We start from the raw sequence: 19929 nt of genomic DNA, 5'->3' as shown, positions 1-19929 counted from the left end.
GCAATCCCATTTTTAGTCCCCTACCGACGAAGTCGAAGGGGACTTTAGGTTTGCACTCCGTCCGTCTGTCTGTCTGTCCATCTGTCTGTCTGGCAAATCAGTTTTCCAGACTTTTTTTCTTCGTACTTGAAGATATTGATTTGATATTTGGTTTATTGATTTATCATGACAAGTTATAGGTCAAGTTTAATTTTCACGATTTTAGCCTTTCTCTTTGTTCAGTTAAAGCCCTTTCCCTAGAATTAAATTTTTGATGAAATACTTATTAATTAGTAGATTTCTGTTCAAAGGGAAATAACTCATTTTTTAAAAGACTTTTAAAAGACAAAATGACATTTTGGATTTTTTTCCTTTTCTTTGGTAGATTGTTTGAAGAATTTAGTGGTACCGGTAGGTTTGTTTGTCATTCATCATGACAAGTTACAGATCAAGTTGGAATTTTGTTCCAGTCTGGTAGGGGACTATGTATTGCCATGCAATACTCACAGAATGCTTGTTTATATCCAAATGGATGAAATTTTTTTTTAAATCTATGGAAAAGAAAATTCTAAATTGTTTGTGGATATCTCTTACTTTTAAGTTGTTGTCTTTCACGTTTGGACAGGTCAATTTCATTTATGAGATGAAAAATCATACAGAATTATGACAAAAAAGGAAAACGAACGTTTTGTAATGGGTTTTTAACATAGGTTTCGTTCGACAAAATTATTTGCCCAAACAACATTTAAGGTCTATTTTTAGAAACACAAACTACGGATTATTTTTAGATTTTAATTTTTTTGAACAAAATATGTGTCATCATTTCTATTAATGTTTAACATGCTAAAATAATGCATTTAATTTCATTAAAATGCTGCTAGGCAGAAATTTTTATTTTTATTTCAGGCATAATGTATTTGTTAGGGACGGAGGGAATAAAAAAGCATGAAATGTCAATATTTTTCTTCTTCTGAATATTGGAAAAATAGGGTTGGCGGATCTGTAAACAACAAAGTAAAAAACCCTCGCCTAACTTAAGATAATTTTTTATCGTATGATTTTTGGTGAAAAGAACCCCGGGGACACATTATTCTGACTCCAAGCCAAACAGTCTTTACTCTTAATCCTAAATGCAGTGTGCTTAGCGGAGAAGCAGAGCAGCAAAACCCAAATTTCAAGTTTTTGGTTTGACTCGTCAGGGGATCAAACCCTAGACCTCTATCACAAAACCACAAAGCGGTAATAACTAAACGATTGGGTGTAGGTTTGATCCCCTGATGGGTCTTGAAAATTGGTATAAAAATGAGAAAGTTGTGGAGTCTAATTGTAGATAATAGAACATACACCTTTAATATAATAGAAAGTCTTCTTGTCTGAAACCACAAGCTTGATTAGGACCAAACATGCATTGAATTGTGCTGATTTATTTCCAAACCAATCAAGGAAATGACTGCTACATTTGAAAATAGAAAATGATAATGACATGATCTACACTATCAACAAATATCATAAAAACAGCATTGTTGCAATACTTGTGATAAATGATACAACTGTGAGATCTCCTTTTGAAATTATTGTTTATGATCAGAATCAAAAATCTAGAAAATTGTTTGAAAATCTTAAAAATCAGAGGGTCAATTGCTCTCAGAGGTGAAATATTAGACTGAAGATCTGCTTAATATAAATTGTTTCTGACAACTAATGCTGCAATAAAACATGTCCACTGTAATAGCACCATTGTTACTAGAAATAGAAATAAAATCTAAAGAATTCCAAAAGGGCTAAATGATTGATAATTTTTAGGGAAATTTCACAACTTTGACTTCTTTAAGGAATTATCATCGAGAACTGCTATCAAACATATTCTACCAAAAATATTCAAATTAAAGGAAAACCCATGTGAAAGGAACTACCAAACTTATGGGAAATGGAGTATTTGTGATACCATTAACAATATGTGACAACCCTAAATGCACTCAAAAATTGACTTCTATCATTATTTTCATAGCTGAGAATAGAAAAGTTTCTACTGTCTTTGTGTAAATTGATGCAGAAGTTTGAATTGTAACAATAAATATAGTATAAAAAATTGTGCAGCTGATTTTCACTGATTTATAAAATAAGGCATGACATTAGCCAAGAAAAACATTGTTTGAAAATGTTGTAGGAAATATGTTGGCTAATTTTGACTATCTTTGATGATGTTGTCCTTAGATGGTCCTTTTTCAATATTAGTCTTGCCACGGGTTGCAGCATTGTCAGCATCAACAATGTATTAGTTTGTGATTATGTCAAATTATTGAGAACATTACTAATGGTAATTCAAAAGATATTTGGTACAAAGTTATATTAGCATTTGCAGATCTCATATTCATTAAAATTATTTGGCTTTGAAACTTTTGCATACCAGTAGTTTACATTTTTAGGTTTATGTGCAGGTCTAGATTAAAAGGAACAACTTATAATAAGTTAATGGTATTTGGTATGCAGTTGTATTAGCAATAGCATTTCTAATTTCCATGGAAATTATTTAACCTTACACTTTCAAATGGTTTATTGCCTTTGAATAATTCGGAAAGTTTACACGTAAAACATGTATTGCTATTTTGATTTCAATATTTGCACTTTACCACCAAAATTACATGCTGGAGAGACATATCTCTGTGGCAACAGTTTATTAATTAACCAGTTATCTAATGTGACTAATTGATAGAAATAATCAATTCAGGGAAACAATAATTTAATCATTCCTGTTATCTTTTTTATGTATTGTTCAACTTTCAATGTTTTCTCTCACTACAATGATCGTAAATTTGGACAGGAAGATTAGAAGGAGTTTTAAAAAATTTAAGTGTCAGAACATTTTTCAGGGAATATCCTTATGCCCAGTGACTGATATAGACTCTTTCAAAACTTAATAAGTCTGATTTAAAAGTAAAAAAGTATCATTTTAATAGAAATTGTAATGTTTTACCATCCTGTTCAGCTGCATCAATATAAGCTGCATATTTGATGTCTGTCATACAGATGATTTAACTGGTAAATTTTGTATTTCACTATTAAGATAAAGCTGAAGCCACTAAAGTTTGTAGTTTTTACACGAGTGGTTCAGAACAACTCACACTGCACACTTTGCACATTAGTTTTGTTCATGTACTCATTCTCATCACTGGCAAAAAAGAAAGATATAATTTAGATATATTTTGTCAAACATGACATTTCCGCCTTGTTAGATCCTTTCAAGAACCCAGCATTATAGTATTGTTGAACGACATAGAACTTTTAACACAATAGTTTTTGGGCTGACATTATATTTTACATTGTAGAGACAGGATGCTTTCATTGTAACCTCAGCTCAGCAGCATGTACCACAACAGGTATCTCAGGTCCTACCAGCTGCTTCTGTAAGCTCTTTTCTTTGTTACAACTCTGTTCACATTGACCTACATAAGTTATTGTTTCTTTTATGCCTCGAATGCACTTGTCCATTTAGTTTGATTGCACTTGTATATTTAGTTTGATTGCACACCCTGTACATGAAAACTGGAAAGCACACTCACATTTTATTGCTGGTAACCTATCAAACTTGATTTAAATTTTTGTAGTTGTTAATTTTCATTTCTTTATTTTTCACAATTGAAAAAGATGAGCTTGAAAACACAATATATTTTGCAGTTACTTACTGTTTCTTTAGATGTAATATTGGAAACTGCATTTTTACACGCGCGTTTATTGTATGTTTACAGGACGTATTATAGTATACCGTTGTCCGTCTGTCGTCAACATGTCGGAAAAAAAACACTTTAAACAATTTTCATGAAACTTTGGTGAACTGTTTATACCTATTGACGTAAGCTCCTTTTTTTTTTTTTTTTAAATTTTAGATTTTACGTTTCCGAGTTGTGTGATTTTATTAATAAAAAAGGGGGAATTTTCCAGTTTTTGGACAATAACTCAAAATGCTTTTAGCAGTTTTCATGAAACTTTGATGACTGGTTTATATATCTATTAAAATAAGCTCCATTTAGTTTTTTATAAAATTCTGATATGACATTGAGGAGTTATGAAACTTTATTCGTTGAAAAAGCGACGGGCATATCATGCGCTCATGGCGCAGCTCTTTATTAATACATAACATTGCATGTAGAAAAGTACACATTTTGAAACTTTGTTATGGAAATAATGCAATTGCAAACTGATAACAATCATTATCTATAAATCCTTCATGTGTTTTAATACTTTTCTTTAATTCCTAGCCGATTTATACTTCGCCAGAACGATTGATTATTTTTTTATAATCAATATTTTGTTGCCTTAATTTCAAATCTTCATTGGTATAAATTCATTTATAACATTAGTTTTCTTGCATTCCTTTGATTTTGCTTTTGTGACATCACTAAAAAAGGCAACTATGCCTGATGATGTCATACAGACCATCATCTTTTTGTAGATCAAAGAAAACAAAAGATAAAAATTTACCAACATATGTCTCAAAGTCATTTAAGAAACAGGATTCCACCACAGTAATTCTTATAGTACAATATTTCTCCACTCTGAATGGTTAAATTAAAAATATTAATAGCTCTCGGCAAGGCTTGTGTTTTAAATTTGAAATTTAACTGTCTTGAGAAGTATTGTTTCAAACTCATTAAGCATTATCCACGTTTCTGTCAATACATAACTGTCCCGTAGGTGCTTTATATATCACAATTATGACCTTTTCATAAGTAACTATTATGTTCATAAGTAACTATTAAGTTCATAAGTAGCTCTTATGTCAGTATTTTAGCCATTTTAAACCAAACATCATCAAAATCTTTGGTCCTTTGGTTCATTATAGACAGGTTTCACTGTTAAAATGAAAGCACAGAACATCATGAATATATACACCCTTTCTGTTTGTGGTATTACTTAGTAAGTGATAAATTCAATGCAAACACTGATACCATTGTTTTTTGTCGAGCCTGCAACTTTTGTCGCACAAGCGAGACATAGCGATCCTACATTCCGTCGGCGGCGGGGTCCACAAATATTCACTCAGTGGTTAAATTTTTTGAAATTTTAATAACTTTCTTAAACTATCCTGCATTTCAACCAAACTTGGACAGAAGCTTGTTTATGATCATAAGATAGTATCCAGAAATAAATTTGGTAAAAAAAAAAAAATCCTGTTTATCCTTATTTTACTCATAAATGGACTTAGTTTTTCTGCCAGTTAACATTACATTCACTCTGTGGTTAAAGCTTTTCAAATTTTAATAACTTTCTAAAACTATCCTAGATTTGTACCAAACTTGGACAGAAGCTTGTTTATAATCATAAGATAGTATCCAGAAGAAAATTTTGTAAAAAAAAATCCTGTTTATCCGTATTTTACTCATATATGGACTTAGTTTTTCTGCCAGTTAACATAACATTCACTCTGTGGTTAAAGTTTTTCAAATTTTAATAACTTTCTTAAACTAACCTGGATTTGTACCAAACTTGGACAGAAGCTTGTTTATGATCAAAAGCTAGTATCTAGAAGGAAATTTTGTAAACATTTTACAAAAATTTATTTCCTGTTTTTCCGTATATTACTTATAAATGGACTTAGTTTTTTTCTTCCGGTTAACATTACCGGTACGTACAGTCTGCAGTTAAAGTTTTAAAACATTTATTAGCATAAAACTTCTTGGATTTTTACCAAACTTGAACAGAACTTCTTACAATCAAAAGATAGTATGTAGAGGAAAAGTTTGAATAATTTTTTCCCCATTTTTGTTGAGCCTGAGACTAACAGCAAAAGTAGGCGAGACACTTGGTTCCGCAGAACCCTTACGAATTTTTTAAAGTAAAGATCTGTTCAAGGTAATAAAAAAATTGGGTATCAGAGAAACTACTTGTAATGTCTGTATATAAAAAGAAGAAGATGTGGTATGATTGCCAATGAGACAACTCTCCACAAGAGACCAAATGACACAGAAATTAACAACTATAGGTCACCGTACAGCCTTCAACAATGAGTAAAACCCATACTGCATAGTCAGCTATAAAAGGCCCTGAAATGACAAATGTGAAAAAATTCAAACGAGAAAACTAATGGCCTGTGCATATTTGATGTTACCTTTCCTTTTAGGCATGTACTAAAGTACAAATGATACCAGTTTTTCCTGTTTCTATTCTGTTATAACAGGACCTCAATATTGCAACATTTCAGTCTTACCTAATCTCTATGGGTATTAGCAATTTTTGTCTCGCCTCCGAAGAAAGTTGCAGAAAGCAAGACATAGGCGACAGCGTCAACAATTGTTAAGTTTTCTGCTTAAGTTAGTTTGATAGGAACTACTTGTGATAGATCATTGATATATAATATAAAGTTGCATTACTATCAGTACATATCAGTTTGATGACTACTTTGAGGCCCTGTCCACTAGGTCATGGTCCAGTGACTTTCAATTAATTAGCAATTTTCAATATTAAATTTTCTGCTTAAGTAAGTTTGATAGGATCTCCTTGTGACAGATCAATGATATTTTGTATAAAGTTGAATAACTATCAGTACATATCAGTTTGACAACAATTTGGAGGCCCTGCTCCCTAGGACATGGTCCAGTGACTTTGAATTAGTTAGCAATTTTCAATGTTAAGTTTTCTTCTTAAGTTAGTTTGATAGGAACTAGTTGTGAAAGATCATTGATATTTTATATAAAGCTGCATTACTATCAGTTTATATCAGTTTGACCACTATTTTGAGGCCCTGTCCCTTAGGTCATAATCCAGTGACTTTGAATTAATTAGCAATTTTCATTGTTAAGTTTTCTAGTTTTCAGTTTGATAAGAACTACTTGTGATCTATATAGATCAATTATATTTTGTATCAAGTTGCACTACTATCAGTACATATCAGTTTGACGACTTTTTTGATGCTCTGCCCCCTAGGACATGGTCCAGTGACTTTGAATTTATTAGAAATTTTCAATGTTAAGTTTCCTTCTTAAGTTAGATTGATAGGAACTACTTACAATAGATAATGATATTTTCTATAAAGTTACATTACTGTCTGTACATCTCAGTTTGTCATGTTGGATCATGGTCCAAGGACTTTGAATTAATAAGCAATGTAAATTGTTGCTGTCCGTCAGATTGTCTTTTTCTGAATTTTATGCCAACAGGCGAGACATGTTTCTATAGCAAAAGTTTACTTGTAGTGAAGAGCAGATATTTTGAGCCAGCCGTTGTAGGTCTGTCTCATTCTTTAAGTTCTACTGAAGAAGATGAGATGAAACTTGGCTGGTTACTTGTGTTGCTAGTGATGACAAAGTGACCTTATAAAAAAAAAGAGTTCTATTTTGACCAAAAACCATTAGTTTTTTACCTCAGGAGACAACCAACCAATATGGTTGCAGGCATGAGATTCACATTATACTGGAGCCTATGAAAGATATGATGAAATAAGGATTGTGTGAAAATTCTTTTTGCTAAAAAGCCTACCAAAATTGTATGGTTGCATATGTGAGATGCCTACCAAATTTAACTTTACTGCTTTTCTAAGTGACTGGCATTGGACTTTAGATTAGAGCAAAGCTACTTCAATGTATATAGAGGTCATTTGCAGAGATTCCAATTTAAAAAGTGTTTTTTCCAAATATGGGAAAAATATGTCAGATCTGTAAACAAGCTATTAGCAACCAACATTGACATTGACATATATACAGTAACGTTAAGTCCCTGTTTGCATTATAGTATCATTTGTTCTTATTTCTTTGTAGCAAATGGGTTTCAATCAGCAGGTACAGCCAGGCATGCAAAGACAGGTAAGTTTTCTAAATCTGGGATTGGTATAAATTGTGAATTGTACCCCTTCATCTGCTTCTCTATTTTAGACAAAAAAGGAAAACATCTGGACAAAGGTTAGACTTAGAACCAGTTTGACCCTTTTGTCCGTCTTGAACATTCAAAATTCTCTGATTAAAATATTATTTCATTATGGTGTTAATATTAAAAAAAGAGATGTGGTATGATTGCCAATGAGACAACTACCCATCAGAGACCAAAGGACCAGTATGTAAATGACTTTTAGTGGACCAAAGTGATTGATTAATTGCTTAACATCCAGTAGAAATTTTTCATGTATATTCAAGAAGAGTGATTTTAGATTTTGCAAAAGTCCAAGGAAAGAAGGAAAGAATTGTATATGTGCAGTTCTTGTTTCCCTAAGGTAATCTTTAGAATCCTAGAATTTAGATAAAGATAGGGAGGATTCTACTTTGAGAAGATGATCGAAAACAAAATGGAAACAGCCTTGACAATTTGGAATTCTCTCAAATTTATATTTGGGTCAGATTAAGTTTTTGAGTTTCTCAAACCAAGACTGCCATTTCTGCTCATTTTATTTGGAGAATTGTATAGAGTCTTCCATGAAAAAACTTGCACATTTTCATGTGCTTAAATAAAGGTCACATACTCAGATGCTTTTGTTTAAGTTTCCATACTTATTATTAGCTTATTTGTAGCTTAACTTGCAATTTTGGTTCTCATACACTAAGCTACCTTCTATCATATAACAAGATATAATAATTCATCTAGGAGAGTATAAAAGCATCCCGTGAATAGTTGGTTACTGTATTTTACAGCTTACACTTATACTTAGATTGACATATTGAGTTATGTTCTTCAGACTACAAAGTGACCTATATTCATAGCTGTCAGTAATGATTGTCTACGGAAGTATAAATGCTCGCCTTTAATAGTAAGACACACTGACTTTTCATTGACTTACATTAAGCTCCACATCTAAGATCTGAAATAGCATGTGACCTACAACTACTTAAAAATACATTTATAAGAGTGCATAAATAGTGAAAATAATTGAAAGCTGGTTTTTACCCATTTATGGGTATTTTGCTGAAACAGTAATAGATAGAGAGGAACTGTCAATAGCATGAATGTTTAGAAAAATGAGATAACAGATAAGTTATGTAGCCAAAATTGTCAATTGACTCCTTAAAGGAGTTTTTTTTCCCTGAGTGATGAATTGTACCTATGGCATTTTTGTCAAAAACTATAGCAGTTGGAGTGAAACTTTGAAAAGCAAAAAGATCAGCAAAATAATACATTTTGTGAATCTACAAGTAATGCAACAAAGCCAAATTGTTAGACTCCTTATAGGATATATTGCCTTTTTTTTCTTCACTAATTATACGACCACAAAAAAATTTTGCGGTCGTATATTGGTATGACGTTGGCGTTGTCGTCGTCGTCGTCCGAAGACACATTGGTTTTCGCACTCTAACTTTAGTTTAAGTAAATGGATCTCTATGATATTTTACCATAAGGTTCAATACCAGAAAAGGAAGGTGGGGATTGATTTTGGGGGTTATGGTACCAACAGTTAAGGAATTAGGGGCCAAAAATAAGCATTTTTGTAACTTCCAGACATAACTTGTGTGTTAGTGTATGGATCTCTCTGACATTGTACCACAAGGTTCCATATCTCAAAGGGAATGCTGGGATTGATTTTGGGGGTAATTGCCTTCAAATTTCAGGAATGAGGGGCCAAAAAGGGGCAAAAAACAAGCATTTTTCTAGTTTCATGACAATAACTTGTGTGTAAGTGTATGGATCTCTCTGACATTGTACCACAAGGTTCCATATCACAAAGAGAATGCTAGGATTGATTTTTGGGGTAATTCACTCCAAATTTTAGGAATGAGGGGCCAAAAAGGGGCAAAAAACAAGCATTTTTCTAGTTTCATGACAATAACTTGTGTGTAAGTGTATGGATCTTTATGAAATTGTACTACAAGGTTCCATATCACAAAGGGAAAGCTGGAATTGAGTTTGGTGGTAATTGCCCAAAACGTTTAGGAATTAGGGGCCAAAAAGGGGCCAAAAATAAGCATTTTTCTAGTTTCCAGACAATAACTTGTGTTCAAGTGTATAGATCTCTCTGAAATTGTACTGCAAGGTACCATACCACAAAGGGAAGGCTGGGATTGATGTTGGGGGTAATTCCCTCAAAATTTTAGGAATTAGGGGTCATAAAGGGGCAAAAAAATTCGTAAGGGTTCCGCGGAACCCAGTGTCTCGCCTACTTTTGGTGTTAATCGCAGGCTCAACAAAAATGAAGAAAAAAATTAATAAAAATATTCCCCTCTATACTATGTTTTGATTGTAAGTAGCTTCTGTCCAAGTTTGGTAAAAATCCAGGATAAATTATGAATCTAATAAATGTTTTAAAAACTTAAACTGCAGAATGTATGTAATGTTGACTGGAAGAAAAACTAAGTCCATTTATAAGTAAAATACAGAAAAAATGGAACAAAATTTTATCAAAATTTCCTTCTAGATACTATCTTATGATCATAAACAAGCTTCTTTCCAAGTTTGGTATAAATCCAGGATAGTTTAAGAAAGTTATTGAAATTTCAAAAACTTTAACCACAGAGTGAATGTAATGTTTCCTGGCAGAAAAACTAAGTCCATTTATAAATAAAATACGGAAAAATGGAATTTTTTTTTTACAAAATTTACTTCTGGATACTATCTTATGATCATAAACAAGCTTCTTTCCAAGTTTGGTAGAAATCTAGGATAGTTTAAGAAAGTTATTGAAATTTTAAAAACTTTAACCACAGAGTGAATGTAATGTTAACTGGCAGAAAAACTAAGTCCACTTATAAGTAAAATACGGAAAAAATGGAATTTTTTTTTTACAAAATTTACTTTTGAATATAATCTTATGATCATAAACAAGCTTCTGTCCAAGTTTGGTAGAAATCCAGGATAGTTTAAGAAAGTTATTAAAATTTCAAAAACTTTAACCACAGAGTGAATATTTGTGGACGCCGCCGACGACGACGACGACGCCGACGGAATGTAGGATCGCTATGTCTCGCTTTTTCGACAAAAGTCGAAGGCTCGACAAAAACAAGCATTTTTCTAGTTTCAGGACAATAACTTGTGTGTAAGTGTATGGATCTTTATGAAATTGTACTGCAAGGTTCCATATCACAAAGGGAAAGCTGGGTTTGAGTTTGGGGGTAATTGCCCTAAAGGTTTAGGAATTTTGGGCCAAAAAGCAAGCATTTTTCTAGTTTCCAGACAATAACTTGTGTTCAAGTGTATGGATATCGCTGAAATTGTACTGCAAGGTACCATACCACAAAGGGAAGGCTGGGATTAAGTTTGGGGGTGATGAATCATAAGGGGGTTCAAAAAGTTTGGGGGGGGGGGATTTTTTTTTTTTATTTTTTTTTCTTTTTTTCCTTTTTTTTTTCTTTTAAAATTTTCCATTTTAAGTTGGTTATTTCTGATTTATATTTAAAAGCAAATAATAATGATATGGTAGGAGATACACACCAAACAGGATGTGTAAATTATTATATAATAAGTATTGTGCAATAGCAAGAAATTTTCAATTGCACAGTATTGCAGAATAGCAAGAAATCTTCCATTGCACAGTATTGCGCAATAGCAAGAAATCTTCAATTGCACAGTATTGCGCAATAGCAAGAAATATTCAATAGCACAATATTGCGCAATAGCAAGAAATTGTTAATTGTACAGTATTGCGCAATAGCAAGAAATATTCAATTGCACAGTATTGTGCAAAAGAAGATACTTCGTATAAATTGCTTATTTCTTGATTAATTTCAATGGGGTTTTATTCTTGAATTCTTGGGGTTCTTTAATATGCTGAATCGAACCGTGTATTAAGTTTTTGGATTTTGGGCCCCGTTTTTAAATTGGTCCACATTGAGGTCCAAAGGGTCCAAAATTAAACTTAGTTTGATTTTAACAAAAATTGAATTTTTAGGGTTCTTTGATATGCTGAATCTAAACATGTATTTAGATTTTTGATTATGGGCCCAGTTTTCAAGTTGGTCCAAATCGGGGTCCAAAATTAAACTTTGTTTGATTTCAACAAAAAATGAATATATGGGGTTCTTTGATATGCTGAATCTAACCATGTATTTAGATTTTTGATTTTTGGTCCCCGTTATCAACTTTGTCCACATTGAGGTCAAAAGGGTCTAAAATAAAACTTTGTTTGATTTCATCAAAAATTGAATTCTTGGGGTTCTTTGATATGCTGAATCTAACCATGTATTTAGATTTTGGATATTGGACCATAATAGGTGAATGTCCAATTTAAAATTTTTAAGTTCTTAGAACACATTCATTCTGTGTCAGAAACCTATGCTGTGTCAAATATTTAATCACAATCCAAATTCAGAGCTGTATCAAGCTTGAATGTTGTGTCCATACTTGCCACAACTGTTCAGGGTTCGACCTCTGCGGTCGTATCAAGCTGCGACCTGCGGAGCATTTTATTAATTTTAGTTTCTTGTGTATAATTTGGAGTTTAGTATGACGTCCATTATGCAATCTTTAATGACCTGACAACAGTATCGTAACTATATCCCTTCTTTATAAGTCTGTTTAAAGGTTTTGTTAGCTTTTGAGGTGAATACTGACATTTTTTGTGCTTTGTAAAGAATATTACCATAAAAGATTGGATGTGAAATACCCGAATGTATAAGATGTCTGCGTGTTGAGTTATATTTACGAATGATGTCCTTATACCGATGATAAAATTTAGTAAATGTTTTGACTAGTTTATGATATGGAAAACCCTGGTGTAATAATTTTTCAGTAATACATAAATTTCTCTCGCTAAAATCTAATACGTTGTTACATACACGAGCGAATCGTACAGGTTGAGATATATAAACACCATAAGATGGTGACAAGGGAACGTCACCATCTAAAAATGGATAATTAACGATTGGAAATGAAAAATCATCTCTTTTATCATAAATTTTTGTATTAAGCTTCCCGTTAATGATATAGATATCAAGATCGAGGAAAGGACAGTGGTCATTGTTGGTATTAGCTTTATTTAAAGTAAGTTCAACAGGATAAATTTCTTTAGTATAGGTTTAGGAATTTTGGGCCAAAAAGCAAGCATTTTTCTAGTTTCCAGACAATAACTTGTGTTCAAGTGTATGGATATCGCTGAAATTGTACTGCAAGGTACCATACCACAAAGGGAAGGTTGGGATTGAGTTTGGGGGTGATGAATCTTAAGGGGGTTCAAAAAATTTGGGGGGGGGGGGGGGGGTTTCCTTTTTTTTCTTTAAAATTTTCCATTTTAAATTGGTTATTTCTGATTTATATATAAAAGCAAATAATAATGATATGGTTTGAATAGGTAAATTACAAATTTTTAAGTTCTTAGACCAAATTCATTCTGTGTCAGAAACCTATGCTGTGTCAAATATTTAATTACAATCATAATTCAGTGCTGTTTCAAGCTTGAATGTTGTGTCCATACTTGCCCCAACTGTTCAGGGTTTGACCTCTGCGGTCGTATCAAGCTGCGCCCCAGCGGAGCATTTTATTTTTATATTTTTGCCACTTATTTTTCAAAACATTAAACAGAATAAATTGGAAACAATGAAAATGATCATCAATACAGGCTCTACATGAATGACAAGAAATAAGATTGATAAATAAGAAAACACAACTGATTGCAATAAAAGTAAAATAAATTTCAAAATGGTATGTTTACAAGGGGAGCGAAGCAGGTTCTATGGAGACTCTTGTTATATTCCTGCTTTTTAGGTTTACCCCTAGCTGTCCTTCCCTGCATCTTATGACCAGAGAACTACAAATCAGAGCTTCCTGAAATTAGTTATCAGGCTTCGTGGAAACATGCTTAACCATACTATGAGTCTCAGAATTCAGCACTCATCAATTTTCTGTTTACGGAATACTTATATTTTACTACACATAATGGTCATGTATGAAATTTTCATTGCTTTTTTGTAGGGACTTCAAATAAGAGCTGACTAAAGTTTGTTATTAGGCTTCATGGTAACATGCAAAACTGTATGGTGCATTTTCATATCCATCTTCCTCTTTAACAAATATTGAAAGTTTGGGTATATTTGGGGACCAATAAAAGCGCTGTTCATATGCTTTTTGTGTTTTTTTTTTTTTTTTTTTTTTTTTTTTTTGTTGTGCATGTACTGATTTTGTGTCATGGATGGATACCCCATATCCTTTGTTTTTCCATAATAGCTCACAGTTCTACTTGTTATGAATGAACTGCCCCAGTTAACCTGGGGTCATTTGTGGAAATCTTGTCATAAGACATGTGACATGAAGATATGCTTTTTCATGTCAATTTTTCTAGAAAAATGCATTAATTGAAAGATCATGCATGCACAAAATCCATGATGTTATAGTAAGCTATAAAAGGCCCCTGCATGACAAAATGTGAAAAAAAAATGTTACATAAATATATAAATGTTTAAAAACATTTTTTAAAAATCATTTCCTTGTCTGATTTATCTTAAAAATAAAACTCTTTATTATTATTTAATTTTAAAAAAAATAAGATGTTTACCAACTACTTTTTATGTGTACATGGATGAATTGATTTCTTTCCTACTTTTTAAACATGCATTATAAAGTTAAAGCTGAGACGACAGTTATGTTCTGTAGGATACAGTATTACAAGACTTATGCAATATTTCTAATCATAAAACCACCAGACTACAAAACAGCAGATTATGTTGTAGTTTAATTCCCATTTTTTGGTCTCATATGGATTTTTCAGATAGTTATACTCTTTAACTTATAATATAATACCATACTGGTAACAAGTGATGCATACTTAGACAGTAAAATGAATATTTTGTAGTTAAAACAATCAATAGATTGACATTCAAATTTATTCCAAAGATGATTTAATCCCCATAGCTTACCTGTCATGTTCAAATCCTACTCAGTCTGCCCAGTATTATCTTTCATCTACTTAGCTCCCTCAGCATTTAAGAACTATTGAAATTTTTATGTATTTTTGTAAATGAGAGTTTATAAGAAATTAAACACTTTAATGAAATCTCAAAACAGGAGACCCTTCATCAAAAATCCCAGAAACAAAATCAAGCAAAAAAAAAACAAATAAAAGATTGCTTTCTTAGCAGGTGAATTTGATCCTGATTTTGTGCTGAGTCTATAATCTATTTTCTGTGCATATTTTATGTTTTGATGAATCATTTCTGTAATTAGACAGTAAGTAAGAGTTTTCTCCTGTGTTTTTATGCCCCCAACACTGGGCAGTCTGTCACATTTTTGTTTCTGCACTCTAACTTTAGTTTTCCTCATGCAAATTTTATGAAACTCGTACACAATGCTAAGAACCAAAACTAGCAGACAGAGTTTGAATTTGGGCAGTGAGTCACTTACTGTTCTAGAGTTATGCCCCTTTATAACTATTTCTGCAGTTTCTAGCAGTGACATCAAATGCTCTCAGATAGCATTTTGATGTATTATAAGCAAGCTTGAGAAGGGGGGGACATTTCATTTATTGTGATTTTGATAAATCTGGATCCAAATAACAGTTCAATAATAAAATGTAACAAGGATTTTGTATTTCTGCAATTTTTGTCTCACCTGCAGCGTAAGTCACTAAAAGCAAGACATAGTTATTGCTTTTCAGATGACGGTAGATGAGGATGCGTCAACAATTGTTAAGTTATTTTCTTAAGTCAGTTTGATAGGAACTACTTATGATAGATCAATTATATTTTGTATAAAGTTGCATTGCTATTAGTACATTTAAGTTTGACAGCTATTTCTAGGCCCTATCCCCTAGGTCAAGGTCCAGCAACCTTCAATTAATAAGCAATTTTCAATGTTAAGTTTTCTGCTTAAGTTAGTTTGATAGGAACTACTAGTGATAGATCAATAATGTTTTCTATAAAGTTGCATAACTATCAGTTTATATCAGTTTGACTGCTATTTCGAGCCCCTGCCCCCTAGGTCAAGGTCCAGCAACTTTTAATTAATAAGCAATTTTCAATGTTACGTTTTCTGCTTAAGCTAGTTTGATAGGAACTACTTGTGATAAATCAATGATATTTTCTATAAAGTTGCTTTACTATCAGAACAACTCAGTTTGATGACTTTTTCAAGGCCCTGCCCGCTACTCAGGTCATAGCCCAGCAACTATGAATTCTTGCAATGTTGCTGTTCGACAGATTGTCTTTTTTCTAATTTTCTCTTTGTCAACAGTTTATTTTTATAGAATTGAAAACTTTGCAAGAGAAAATCAATTCTTGTGGTGGTATTAATGGCAATGTCAAGGTCACATTTAAAGATTTTTTCCCAATTCTGACATCTTTTTTGGAAGCAAACCTAAAAGTTGAAAAGAGGAGATGAAAAAAACATTATGCATAAAGAATTTAGCATGAAGAATTTTATGGTTAAATGCAAAAGATAATGATAAAATTGATTTATTTTTATAGAGTTACAATTGTAATCTTGTCAATTATGTATTGGGAATTCAATCTAGCTCTGTATAAAAATACAGATATCAGCATTGATTAGATTCGTTCCTAAGTGAAAGCTACATGGAAATCAATTGTTCATCTTACAAATTTTCTCTTACAAATCTAATATAGATTTATAATTTAAATAATATTGGCTATAGTCTTTAACAATATGAATTACATTTTGATTTCCTACAATATGTTAAGTTGATGGTTATCAAATAAGAACAGTATTTTCAATTTTTAGGCCCCCGCCGTAGGCATGGGGCATTTAGTGTTACCATCTTTCTGCCTGTCCGTCCTTTGCTCCATCCCATTTTCGTTTCCGCACTCTAACTTTAGCTTGCCTCATCCAAATTTTATGAAACTCATACACAATGCTAAAAACCACAACACACATACAGAGTTCAAATTTGGGCAGTGAGTCATTTACCGTTCTAGAGTAATGTCCCTTTTTAATTTGAAAACTGCAAAGCTTGAGCGGGGCCATTCAGACACGTTCTGCTTTTATTTTTCAAAAAGAGCAATTGAAAATGACTTTACTCGGATTTTGTCTTTTTTGTCTCACCTTGATGGAGTCAGTTTAAGGGGAACCACTTATGATAAGCCAATGATATTTGGTATGCAGTTGTATTAGCATTGGCATATCTTACTTTTATAAAAAATTATTTGGTCCATGACCTTCATTAACTTTGAATATTTTGCATATTTTACATCTTAATGTATCATGATTATTGGCATTTGAATTTCATTTTTATGCATTTCATAATAAAAATTACATACAGGCAAGATATATATCTGTATCAGCAGTTTATTTAGATTTAAGAAGGTTGTTGTTTGAAGTATGGATTTCAGAGAAAGTATTATAGGTTAAGATATAGAATACAATAACACCAAGGTGTGAATTTTTTTTTTTAATAAATCTGCTTGATTTGCAGATTTTTTTCAACATTGTCACTGAAACTGATTAATAATTTTCTTTTCTATCTGTCAATATAACTATATATATATGAAATATAATTACAAATAAAATGAAGTGGTTATCAGATAATTTTTTCTTATGACTATCACATTTCTGTACAATTTTTAATAACATTAAACTTCTAAGTGGATGATATGTACTATGTAACATACTACACATTAAACTGAGTAAATCGTGTATTACAGTTTGTACAATTAAAATTATAATTTTGGTCATCCAATAAGTCTGATCATTTAATGTTATGTCATCAAAATGCACGGTTTTAGCAGACAAACTGAATTAAAAAACTTGAATTTAAGTAATTTAAAACTTAGAAGCATAACAATATATAAGTTAACTAAAACCAGGATATCAAATGTTTTGGAAGGTTAAGCATGGTTAAGCATCAGACTTATATCTAAGTAACAGATAAATGGATTTATAAAAAATATATATTGTTCAGTGACTATTATCACCTGATACAAAAAGCTAATGACTTACAAGAAAAAGAAATACAATTAGCTAATGTTTTAAACTTAAGTTTTGGGATATACAAATTTCCATTATTAAAATCAAGAATGATAACAGGTGCTTTGAAATGGTAAGAACATCATGCATAGGATGCCCATAGTATTGGAAAGTGGTCAAAGCTAGTAATGAGTCATTCAGTAATTGTAATAACCAGTACAAGGTTCTGAAAAGCAGGTACTTTATTGTGTAATCAACTCCTCCTACATTTTTCAACTGAGATCTCTGAAACTACAGTGAAATATTGCATATGCGTTGTAGTTGTGCACCTGCTATTATGGGATTGTTTGAGGAATTTCTTCTTATTACACCTTTTGTTGCGTATGGTATATTGTTTTAGATCAATCAGTCAGTCTGTCTGTCAGTCAAGTTCTTGTCATCGCAACTCCTCTGAAAACACACAACAGAATTTCATGAAACTTTATAAATAATATGGACATAATATGTATGTGTGCATATTAACAGGAATTATGATTTGATTTTTATGCCCCCGCCGAAGCGGAGGGGGCATTAAGGTTTACCCTTGTCCGTACGTACGTACATCCGTGCGTACATCCCATAATTGGTTTCCATTCTCTAACTTAAGTTTGCCTCTTCCAAATGTTATGAAACTTATACACAATGCTTATTACCACAATACACAGATCAAGTTTGAATTTTGGGGGCGTCACTTTTACTGTTCTAGAGTTATGCCCCTTTACAAATTTTTTTTTTTTCCCAAAATATCAATGTCATTATTCAAGTAATTTTAAAATTGGAGTTATCTTCCTTTGTCCATGATCATTGTTAAATCAACTACAATCAATGCTTTATACAATGCAATGTTTAATTTTGCCTTCCACTGATAAAACACAGATCAAGTTGAATTTGGGTAGTGTCACTTTAACCATTATTGAGTTATGCCCTTTATAAATAGAAAAATTGCAAAATTTTTAGTTTCCATTCTGTAACTTAAGTTTGCCCCAACCAAACATTATGAAACCTATACACAATATTCATTACCACAAAACTAAGATCAAGTACAAATTTTTTGTTTCCGTTTTCTAACTTTAGTTTGCCTCAACCAAACGTTATGAAACTTAAACACAATGCTTATTACTACATAATACAGATTAAGTACGAAATTCAGTGGCGTCACTTTTACCATTCTTGAGTTATGTCCCTTTATAAACATAAAAATTGCTGAATTTTCCGTTCTCTAACTTTAGCTTGTCTCAACCAAATGTTATAAAACTTATACACAACCGTTCTAGAGTTATGCATGTTTACAAATAGAAAAATTGCTGAATTTTTTTGTTTCTGTTCTCTACTTAAGTTAGCCTCAACCAAATGTTATGAGACTTACACACAATGCTTATAACCACAAAACTCAGATTAAGTTCAAATTTGGGTAGCGTCACTTTTACCATTCTTCAGTTATGTCCCTTTATAACTATATGATATGCAAGAGGGGGCATCATCTGTGTCCACAGTGTCCACATGTGGACACAATCCACATTTATTTTTTCTAGGAATTATGTCCTCTGAACTTAAAATTTTGACCTAAATAAACGACTGCAACAGTTTTTCATTGCAACTCCTCTGAAACCACACAACAGAATTTCATGAAACTTTGTTGTTAATATGAACATAATATGTAGATGTGCATATCCTCAAGAAATTTTTATCAGTTAACTTTTGTATGAGTTATGAGTCTTTGAACTTAGGCATCTGGTAAGAGTTTGTTTGCCCAGTGACAATGTGGGGGCATTGGGTATGTGTGTGTGCTAACAAAGGTTCTTTAATTTACCATGTGGTAACATTATATTACTCATGTCAAAATGACACTTGTTCTATTTTCTTTTTATATAACATGCTGAACTGCTGATATCTTTATCAAATATGTGATATTATTAGTTACACAGTCACTGTGAAGCAAGACCCGAACCCCATATGGAATTAACTGACCCCATATATATTGTATTAGGTCACTAGCACACTGTGTAATGAATTTATCTTAACGACTATCTTAACATTTAGACTAGTGGCCTATCAAAATGATCAAGTCTTCAATATTTAGAACCTACTTCCATTGGTCTATACAAAAACAAATGCCAACAATAACCACTTGTTAGCTTTAATGTGTTTTCTGCA

The 19929-nt window shown here is 32.1% G+C and overlaps 1 protein-coding gene across 6 annotated transcripts in view; it reads left to right on the top strand.

The window, feature by feature from the left end:
• Window positions 1-19929, top strand: part of LOC127712162 (mediator of RNA polymerase II transcription subunit 15-like) — a 151505-nt gene that overhangs the window by 99112 nt on the left and 32464 nt on the right. For 5 of the 6 annotated variants that reach the window (XM_052218451.1, XM_052218450.1, XM_052218453.1 and 2 more), the window contains 2 exons: window positions 3306-3383; window positions 7731-7775. In XM_052218451.1, the coding sequence (XP_052074411.1) occupies window positions 3306-3383; window positions 7731-7775 (123 nt within the window). The remainder of the gene's footprint in view (window positions 1-3305; window positions 3384-7730; window positions 7776-19929) is intronic. The other variant, XM_052218452.1, reaches the window with a different exon arrangement.

This window comes from Mytilus californianus, unplaced genomic scaffold, assembly GCF_021869535.1.
Source record: "Mytilus californianus isolate M0D057914Y unplaced genomic scaffold, xbMytCali1.0.p SCAF_8, whole genome shotgun sequence".
Taxonomy (NCBI): domain Eukaryota; kingdom Metazoa; phylum Mollusca; class Bivalvia; order Mytilida; family Mytilidae; genus Mytilus; species Mytilus californianus.
Note: the sequence above shows the minus strand (reverse complement) of the source record. Positions and strands in the feature narration are given on the sequence as shown.